The 10,830-nt window shown below is 39.3% G+C and overlaps 1 protein-coding gene and 1 long non-coding RNA gene across 3 annotated transcripts in view; both read left to right on the forward strand.

The window, feature by feature from the left end:
* The window catches only part of ATP6V1H (ATPase H+ transporting V1 subunit H), a 47,791-nt gene extending 37,213 nt beyond the window's left edge, over positions 1-10,578 (forward strand). For both annotated transcript variants that reach the window (XM_082046625.1, XM_082046626.1), the window contains exons 13-14: positions 694-807; positions 9,614-10,578. In XM_082046625.1, coding sequence (XP_081902751.1) covers positions 694-807; positions 9,614-9,674 — 175 coding nt within the window. In that variant the 3' untranslated portion in view covers positions 9,675-10,578. The remainder of the gene's footprint in view (positions 1-693; positions 808-9,613) is intronic.
* Positions 818-9,604, forward strand: LOC309436929. The gene is made up of 3 exons (XR_014183437.1): positions 818-1,048; positions 3,202-5,382; positions 6,813-9,604. It is a non-coding gene; the product is annotated as an uncharacterized lncRNA (long non-coding RNA).
* Positions 10,579-10,830: the final 252 nt, after the last annotated feature.

Consider the following 10,830-nt stretch of genomic DNA (forward strand, 5'->3'; position numbering starts at 1 on the left):
AATTGTCTCCAGACGTTTTTTATAACAGACTAAAATGTTGCATGTAGGGAAATGGTAAGTTAGCAGCCAGTTCTGCATCTTGTACAAGAATAGTTGAGGCTCTAGTACAGTTTGAATGGCAAAAAGCACTATGATGAGTACCAGGTGGCTGGTTTAATAGGTGTTGGTGTGATTACAAGCATTTTTTTCTGGATTAGGCAGTGCTGGACTGTACTGGGGCTTTGTTCTTGCAAAAAATTGAGTGACCTGATTGTCATCAATTTATGGAGGGGAGGGCACTACCTCCTCCTAAATAATAATAGATAGCTCTGTACCCTGCCAACCATCTCAAGCCACTATTGAGTTCTTTAGCAAGCTAAGTAAAGTAAGTAATGCTTTCTGAAATGCTGTCCTTCCTTGATTGTTGTTTATTTCAAAATTTATGCAAATAAGTAGGGAGTAACAAACAGAGGAGTCTGGTACAAAAATTTTCTGATGTTGTGAATTGTTATAAAAAAAAAATTAGTAGGTAGTATGAAGGATCTGCATATGCAACATATCAAATGAGACTTATATGTAAGGAAATAAATACTTCTAATAAAATAAATATTATGTGTCTTAACCTCTTAATGCCTTGAACATGAAGTGGATGGATAGATAGCTACCCAAAAGCTGAAGTCATGTCAAAAAAACTGTTCCACTCTTCTCTTTCAGAGTGATTGAACAACTTGGTGGTAAACAGCTGGTGATGAACCACATGCATCATGAAGACCAACAAGTTCGTTACAATGCGCTACTGGCTGTGCAGAAGCTGATGGTTCACAACTGGTATGTGAAGATTATTTAACATATTACTAATAGTAAGAAATATTGGGCCGTGGAGAGATGATTCAAGACAGTAGATTTCTTTAAGGTGTGAATAACATTTTTATGTGGTTTTTTTGTATATTTTGGTTGCAGTTGAATTGAGTAGCTTCACCTTACATGATTGAATGTCGCACAAGTAATTCACTCAAATGATATCTTTGAAGTTATTTAGGCTAAAGTCTTCAAAATATTGAGGATGTGTGTAGGTATTTTAGCAAATTTACTTAATTTCAGCTGAAAGAATCAGCAGCTTGATGTAGTTGTGAGAGTTGCTGTTTCAAGTGCTTAATTGGCAGATGCTTTGCAAATTGCATGCCTGACCATTTTTTTCATTGTTGTTCTTTGCTCTAGTACTTTCCCCTACTCTACACTGTTATTTTTCTGTTGCCCTTTTAAAGGGTGTAAGTACAATTTTTCTTCAGCTCCTGGAGCAGCAGAAGCTTGTGGGCTGTTTGATTAGATGAAGTTGAAAGTCAGTAGCTGGTATCTCTTTCATTAATTACTGAAATTGGCGTTTGAAATGAGTTGTTTCTTTTGTTGTTTCTTAACTAGTTCTCTAACTATTCCTCTAAAAAAACTCCAAAAATCCTGAAGTCTTGGCATGTTCTGCCACAGAAGTTTCTGGTGGATGTTGCTGCCTTTCCTGCAGAGCACAGAACTTTTATAGTGAGACACTGAAGGGCTGAAGTTCTGAAAAACTTCAGTGTTCATGTAACAACTTTGTATAACTTGCCAAACTAGTTAGGTATGCTAAGCATAAAGCAGGGAGATACTAATTAGGAGTTCTTAATCTGATTATTAATTATGAGTTCATATTTCCAATTTGGCATTGCCTTAGAGAAAGATAAAATGTATCAGTACATCTGAGTACATTGGAACATAGATGTTGAGATACAAACAACTAATTTAATTTTGAACTTAAAACAACCCTTTATGTCTGAAAAGCTTGGTACTTGGAAGTACATCAAACTGTTATTTTTTGACAGAATGTGATCTTTTAAAAAGGTTGAGCAGTGATGATTCTAATAGTGTGAAAGTCGTAGGGCAACAAGGGTCTATCAAATACATTCTTCCATGTTCTTTAAGTAGAAGACAGGCTGTTGTCCCCTCTCCCTGCAGTGTATCTTCTGTAAAACAAAGCTAGTTTTCCCCCTTTTCTTCTGAAGAATATGGGTTTTAACTCTTGTGTGTGTTATAATACTATTTTTATGCTGCTTACTCCCTCGCTTGTGCTGTGGGAACCATCTATAGCAGAGGAAAAACTTACACATTTAAATAACCTACTAGGACAAATCCAGATTTAACATTCTCCACCTCTGAGGAGGACTTTAGTAAATAATGTGGAATTTCTGAGTGTGTGGAGATGGAGACTAAATGTGTGGTTATGTGCAACCTAATTTTGGGGTAGTATTGTATATTGCGCTCCACTCTGCTTTTCAGTTTGGTGATATGTATGTTCTTTTTTTTTTTAATCACAATGCTGTTTTGATGTATTTGAAGCATTCTGAGTTTTATAAACCACCTAAATAGAGATCACAGTGTGGAAGGATTAGTTACTGAATTTCGCTTTTGTAAGTAGGGGATGCATCCTTATTTTGTATGTGTTCTGATGTCTTGAAAATCTAGTAATAAAAATATAAAACTCTGGTCTTTCTGCAGCGTAAACCTCATGGGTAGTAAAAGTTCTTCTGGATGCCTAACACAGAATGGTGTGATGTTTTTAAAAACAGTAGTCATCTAATTTGTCTTGTTTTTAATGGCACGAACATTTCTCTGCCTGCTTTGCGTGTTTTGTGAACCTTTAGACTTGAGATTGAGAGAGATTGCAGTTACATCTGGTTCCAGATCTTCAGACGTGTCAATGAAAGGGATCTGTTTAAGTTAGTGCCATCTTCAGATTCGTATTGTCATTTCTATAGAGAATATACTCTTTGTTTAATTCTTATTGGCACAAGCTTCTGGGACACATTGTCCTTGGCTCATGTTTGCCAAAGTGGAGTTCCCTTTAGAATGGACATCGGGTAGCTTGAACTAATGAAATGACACACGGTTTGTATGTGGGAAGCTGCATCTCTCTTTGTATATATCTGGCGTTTGATTTCAGGAACTCTTCTGTTTCATAGTTTGTGTGGGGAGAAGAGAAAGCAGAGTCCCCTGGCTGCTGCACGGTGCAGTTCAAGTGCCTGCTTATTTAGCTTTGCTTTCTCATAAAATGGATTGATTATTCAGCAACTTCAGGGTTTTGCTTACCTTGCTCTTCAGAGCCGGGGAAGCAACAATCATTTTTCTCCTTGGTTCCATGTGTTTTGGAATTCCAGTTATTTCACTCAATACAATTTTTTTCCTTTAATATAGTTGGCATGGAATAACTCTTCATTACTATCTGTGACACACATGACAGAGGTAGCCAGGCTCTTCCTACATCTGCAGGCTGATGGAGAGAAGGGTGAGAAAATAAGGGTTTGCTCTGCCAGGCTGAGGCTCCGGAAAACTTGTGGTACTTAAAGTGAGGGAGTGTCGTGGGGCAGCTGAAGTGGCATTCTGCTTGAAATGCAGCTCTGTCATTAGTCTGCTAATAACTGAACTTGGAGACAATTAACTCGTAAGTAATTTGAGTAGTTCATTGCAGGCTACTCAACGGGCTTTTCCTTAGGGGTTTTTAAGTTGGGGATAAATGGGAGGAAATTGGGCTGTCAGGGATTCTGTTTAATGGTGAAACTGAGTTTGTGAAAGCAGTAACTGCTATCAGCTTTTCAGATGAGGTAAGCTGAGGTGAAATATTCCAGTTATATTTGCATGTTAAATGATCATGCACTTGATGAAGCAAGGAGCGGAGGTATGTTTTTAGCATCACTTAATGTCTTTAAATGGCAATTATCCTGTGTCTTAATCTCAATTGAACTAATTGTGTTAGTCGTGGCACCCCATGCTGATGATAAAAACCTGTTGTTGGCAGATGAGGGAGTTTGGTATGGCAATGATGGTGTGGATTTTTTTGTGTGTTCTGTTCAGTTTGTGCTTTAACTATGTGTGAGAAACATCATCTCCTTATTCCTTGTCTTTGCTGGCATTCAGAGGCAATACCCAATTTGACCATTTTAGTATTGAAAACTGGTTTTGGCAACCTAATGCTGGTCAGAGCAATGTTTTTAATGATGTAGACTTCAAAAGCGTAAAATAATTAAGTTATAAACTGACAGCACCTACATATGTTACTTTAAAGAAACACATATTAATCTGTACAGATGAAGCAGGGATGGGACGTTGTGACTCAAAGCACATACAGTTAAAAGCCCAAGTCCTTCTATAAACAACAGAGAAGCAGATTATTTTTCAGGGCGTTGCAGAACTACTTCAATGCCCAAATTTGAGCAGCGAGAATAATCTTCTGTCTTTAAGATTTGTGAACCTGTGATCTTGTGGCTTCGTTCTAAAGGGGTTAGTTCTAGCCTTCTATTACTTCACAAAAATAAGAGCTAGGTGCATTCTAGATGTTCTGTATTTAATGTGTAACTTATGACCTTACTGGTCATCTAGAACATAGTGCATTTATTTCCACCAGTTGCTAGTTTTCTAGCTGGGTTAGGCCCAAGGACATTTGCTCATGGTTGGTGTAGTAAGTGCAATTTGTTACTTTTTTCTTGCTCTGTCAGCAACAGTGCTGTTGGGAGTTGGGCCCCGAAGGTCAGAAATAAGAGATGGATGTTGTTACAATATCCAGTCCAGCTGAGGTGTGCAGAGGTGGATCACATGTGCTATTTGATCATACAAATGTAAAGTCAAATGGCAGTGGTTTAACCTCTATTGTTCATTTTTGTGTGCTACGATGAAAAAGTATGTCACCAAAGAAGTAACTTTTTGATAGTTTCATTTCTAACTAGTGTTACTTCAAAGATTTTATTTCTTGGTAGGAAAATTCAGTTAAACATTTTATGTCAGTCATTCTAAAATATTCTGTGCAAGCTTAAAGCTCTTCAGTGTTGAAGGCATTTTGCTTACTGTTCGTTGTGGCAGCTAAATCTTCTGATTAAGTATAAACCAACTTTCAAACCAAGTTGCATGGTTTAGTCAAGTTGTTTCTTTTTACTTCACAGAGTGTCTCTCTCTGTTAGCTCATAGCACATCTTATAAGTGAAAAATGACTTTCAGGCATTTGTTGCAATTACCACAACACGTAAGTATATCTCAGCTTGAGGATGTCAGAGTATCTCGTGCCAACAAAACCAATTGAAGTAACCTGAAGGCAGCAACAAATGGTAATGAGCATTTGACATGCAGCAAATTTATGTATTGACCTCTGTTTCCTTTTATTGGAAAAAGCACTTTGGATACCTCAGAAGACATGCGTTTAAAGATTAGACCTGTAAAAGAGGAAATTTCCAGGCTGGAAGGAATCTCAGTTATTCTAATATTAGTGAAAATATTAATTTGCAAATGGAAATGACTTACGCCTCACCGTCAGACCTCTGAATGACCAAGGAAGTGAGAGAATGGGGCATGTCAAGTTTTGTTGATCTGAAAAATGGAAGATTCACAGTTTCACAGTTTCACAGTATGTTTGGGATTGGAAGGGACCTCAAAAGATCATCTAGTCCAATCCCCCTGCTGGAGCAGGAACACCTAGGTGAGGTCGCACAGGAACATGTCCAGGCGGGTTTTGAATGTCTCCAGAGAAGGAGACTCCACAACTTCCCTGGGCAGCCTGTTCCAGTGCTCTGTCACCCTCACTGAGAAGAAGTTTCTTCTCAAATTTAAGTGGAACCTCTTGTGTTCCAGCTTGATCCCATTACCCCTTGTCCTATCATTGTTTGCCACCGAGAAGAGCCTGGCTCCATCCTCATGGCACTCACCCTTTATATATTTATAAACATTAATAAGGTCCCCCCTTAGTCTCCTCTTCTCCAAACTAAAGAGACCTAGCTCCCTCAGCCTTTCTTCATAAGGGAGGTGCTCCACTCCCTTAATCATCTGGGTTGCCCTACGCTGGACCCTCTCCAGCAGTTCCCTGTCCTTCTTGAACTGAGGGGCCCAGAAGTGGACACAATATTCCAGATGTGGTCTCACCAGGGTGGAGCAGAGGGGAAGGAGGACCTCTCTCGATCTACTTACCACCCCCCTTCTAATACACCCCAGGATGCCATTGGCCTTCCTGGCCACAAGGGCACAGTGCTGGCTCATGGTCATCCTGTTGTCCACCAGGACCCCCAGGTCCCTTTCCCCTACACTGCTCTCTAATATGTAATCTCCCAACCTATACTGGAACCTGGGGTTGTTCCTGCCCAGGTGCAGGACTCTACACTTTCTCTTGTTAAATTTCATTAGGTTATTCCCCGCCCAACTCTCCAGCCTGTCCAGGTCCCGCTGGATGGCAGCACAGCCCTCCGGCGTGTCAGCCACTCCTCCCAGCTTGGTGTCATCAGCAAACTTGCTGATAGTACACTCAATTCCCTCGTCCAAATCGTTAATGAATATATTGAATAATATTGGCCCCAGCACTGACCCCTGAGGCACTCCACTAGATACTGGCCTCCAACTAGACTCCGCACCATTGACTACACTCTCTGGCTTCTCTCCCTAAGCCAGTTTGCAACCCACCTCACTACTCTATTGTCTAGACCACACCTCCTCAACTTAGCTGTGAGGATGCTGTGGGAGACTGTGTCAAAGGCTTTACTGAAGTCAAGGTAGACCACATCCACCGCTCTGCCATCATCCATCCACCTTGTTACATTCTCATAAAAGGCTATGAGGTTGGTCAAGCATGACCTACCCTTGGTAAAGCCATGCTGACTGCCCCTAATAACCCTCTTATCCTTGATATGCCTTGAGATGGCACCAAGGACAAGCTGTTCCATTACTTTCCCAGGGACAGAGGTGAGGCTGACCGGTCTATAATTACCCGGGTCCTCCTTCTTGCCCTTTTTGAAGACTGGAGTGACATTTGCTTTCCTCCAATCCTCGGGCAGAGAGTAACTTCAAAGTGATGTGCTATGCTTGCATGTTTTGATGCTTTTCTGCAGTACAGAGATAACGTTTTACGCTCTTGAAACTTATACTGAGTCAGTTATTTCATGTTTGAATACAGTTAACTGCAAGTCCAAGCTTGTCTGCACAGGCCTGATCTGCTTTGTAATAAGGGTGGTTATATGTAGAAGAAAGTCAAAAGGGGCTAAAACTGACCCTTGTGAAGGCCTTTCTGTACCAGTGTGAGGAAAACACTCAAAGCAGAACTTTTTGTTCCAAAGAGCTAAACTGGCAAATTTGAGCTTCTAAGGTACTTGGGCTTTTGCTCAATGAACTTTACATTGTAGTTATTAACGCTGGAGGACAAATTTCTTTCTTGTTCCTTGTTGCGTGGTTTCTAGTGCTGATTCCAAGTTCGTGCTACTCGGAACTGTTGCAAGGTACCTTAAAAATTTCCATGGAGTTCACCTCTGCCTAAATCCCTCCTGTCATTCTCTTACCAATCCATTCCATCATCTGGCACAGACCACACAAGAATTAGTCCTAGGTTAACCAATGACACTCAACTGGAAATGATAACCAAATAGAAAATGAACTGGTACTTGTAACAGCAGGTGAGACAAGTTTTTTTGCATTTCAGCAGCCCCTGGTGGTGGCTTAAAGAAGTGATGGGTTAGGGGCAGTGTGGGGTTTTCACCTGGGTTTGCAGCGTAGTGCAGGAACTGCAGGTACTCATTCTGCGTGAGGAGATGGGGTAAGAGCTTTGCCTTATCTCCGAACTTAAACGTCACATCTGCAAATGAACAACTGAAATAAAAGGGCTTGTAGGCAAGATGCTGTGCTATCTACTGTATGTCCTTAAAAGTTGAATATTTCTGTTAAGGCACTAAATACCCACAATATATGCTACCTCTCTGCCTTCTCAGAGATTTTTGCTGAATATGCTGCACTGTGGCTGGATTTGGTAATCCTTGAGCAAGTATCTGAACCAGTATAAGCTGTGCAATAGTTATACTGTTGCAGATTGTTAGCTTAATGGATTTTTTTTTTCTGACTTCTAAGTAATTGCGTAAGAATTTAATATTTAAAATAATTCATGTGTGCTGTAAGAATAAATAACTTTGCAGGCTTGCGATGCTGTGAGCAGAGCCATGTATGCAGCGTCAGTTGCTTTCAAGGCTGGATGTCAGAAGAAATACTAGAATAAGTACATGTATATAGGCGTGAAACAAAAAAGAAAAAACACTGAGGGAGCGGAAAGAGGTTTGGTGAGTTTGGAAGCCCTGTCATAGTTGCCGGCTGTGTTTTTGAGTGGCTGCCAAATGTGTTTGTTTTGGTGGTACAACCTTGAGTCCTGAAAAACCACAAGAGAGCAGCTCATTTCCTTATTTGCTGTCAGGAGTCTCTACTTTGAGGGTGGTAACCTACCTGTTATAATCAAGAGTCGTATCTGTTGACTGCAGCCCAAGCATAAAAATACTGCGATCCTGCAGCAACACCTGGTAAAGCTGTGAAGGAAGGTGCTAAATCATAATGTATGACTCAGCATATAAACTATGTGTTATTTTTTTTGCTAGTGGAGTTTGAAGTTAACATTGTGGGAATTTTACTTTTCTAGGTACTTAACTTTAAAACTGAGAAAAGTGCTGCTTGGTGATAGTTCTGATGCTAAATTTCATTCTGTGATGGGAATTGTAATGCATAGGGAATAGATATTCAACAGGACACAGGCTGAAAATTGGGTTTTGAAATGTGCAATAAGATCTGAACATTCTGCCTTTTTTTTTTTTAATAAAGCAATAGTGCATACTTTTGAGGGCTTTTTTTTTTTAAAAAAGACTTCATTCTGACCATTGTTTCTCTGAACTACAGAGTTTAAACCTGTGTAGGTTGAAAAACCTGTGTAGTGAAAAAAAACCTGTGGTGCTAAGTGTATGATCAGCAATAGAAAAAGAACACCTACGTTTCACAGGTCCTGAAATATCTCTTTCAGCTGATACAGTGGTACAATTATTGAAGTTTATTTTCTGTAACAAGCAACAATGTAGATATTAAAGACCTCTTTCAGCTTCTTTGTGGTTCTGTGAAGTGTTGAGCTACTTTCACAGGAGACAGTGGCAGATGGGAACATTCAGAAGAATTGTGCAGTGTTTTTCCATAGGATGTAGATGTTGTTGCTCAAGGCTAATGCTAAGAATTGGGGGGTGGTGCTGTTCCAGCATTGAGATGACAGGTATAATATAAGTGACTTGGTGCAATTCAAAATACAGGTGATAACACTTCAAAAAAGTGTTGGTATACAGTGGGCCTGGCTGGGATATATTTTCTTTCTTTGAACTTGACCATGTAGTACTTCAGTCAGTGTCTATTTTGTAGCCTATGGGTTAAGTTGCCAGTATGTCCATTGGTGCTACCTGTGCTCATTCAGCTGGTTTATGGGAAGAGATACTTTTAAATACTTTGCCACAGTTCTAATAGGTATATTCAGCAAGTAAAATCTGTGGGCTTTGTGGATGTTCTGTAGCAGTTGCCAGGACTTCTAAGAATTACCTGTGGCTTTTTTCCAGACTGTTTTGTTGATGTTGGGTTCGTACCTTATTTTCAGAGGGATAAATGATGGATACCTAAAGCTTAGGTACTCATAGCAGCTCCAGTTGACTATTGAATATTATTAGATGTTATTTGAAAGAATAATTCTAAACTTAAAGCTTTTTCTTCTTTCTCTGCTTCACTCTTTCCACTACTATCCTGCTCCCCACTCTCCAGAATGTTTCTCAATCTAATTTTTTTTGTTTTATTTCAGGGAATACCTTGGAAAGCAGTTGCAATCAGAACAACCTCAAACAGCCACTGCGCGGAGCTAAACACTTCTGTCAGTCCATGCTTATAACTACAGAATGTTCGTCTTTAAATTAATATCAAAGAAACACTGAAATCACATGTTCTTTGCCTGCTGCTAGTGCATAAACTTTCCAGCTTTCCTTCAGTGTTGTTGGCTTAGTAAAAATTGGTTTGTTCAACTAGTTCTGATGATTATGCCTGTTAGCGTCCTGTTATATTCTGAATGTATATGAGGAAATGTGGCTAATATATTGTGTTTATGTATTTATTCTCATAATAAAGAATGTTATTAAAGGATATTAATTCCATGTTATAATTAGCCTAGAAAAATTGTTGTCTTCTTTTAGTGGGTTATCAGTGTTGCCACTTTCCAAGAAACTCAAGTAGTCCATGTAAGTCTCCAGACAAATTAATAAGGCTTTGACTTGGTGCTCTGTAAAAATGCCATAGCCTGATAAATGTTGAGTATCAGTACTAAAATATATACAAAATCTCAAAATAGTGTTAAAATTGTACATAAACCTAATCGTATGAGTTTTTTGGGGGGCAGTACTTTCCTCTTGTTACGGACTACATTAAAAAATCTGAGGAGAAGAAAACAAACTCCTCTAATGAAAATTGTTGCACTTCAGATAGTCATCCTGTATAAACATTAGTGTTCAGGCTGTAGATCAGAGATCAAGTGGTGGGTTTTTTAATAACAAATGTGCAGTAACTGATGGAGTTTCATGGAGTGTTTTTGTTATTGAAAATGTTTGTAAATGTTAGGGGTCTGGTGTAATTCTAAAATGTGTTCCATTTGCTTTATATTAGCCAAATGATTTGGCTATCAGTCTTTTCTTTGGTTTTTTTTTTTTTTTTTTTTGTATCTCCTGATAATAAAACAGATGTAAGCATCAATAAATCAAAGATGGAATTGGATTGGCATTTGAAAACAGTCTGGTTGCATATGTAGGAGCCTGGCTCCAGGCACTTGCAACACTAAGCAGTTAATATTCCTGTGGTTCATTTTTAGAATAGGGAAAAAAAAGAGAAGAGAGAACATGACTTAATCTCATCAGTAGTCCCATGTGATGCAAGTCTCTGAGGAAGCTTTGGGTACTTTGTCATCAAGTTTAAAAAAAAAAGGGAGGGGGGTGGGAAATTGGAATTTTCACTGTGTATGACTAAAATTTGACC

Source organism: Streptopelia decaocto (genome assembly GCF_964273445.1).
Source record: "Streptopelia decaocto genome assembly, chromosome: 2".
Lineage (NCBI taxonomy): Eukaryota > Metazoa > Chordata > Aves > Columbiformes > Columbidae > Streptopelia > Streptopelia decaocto.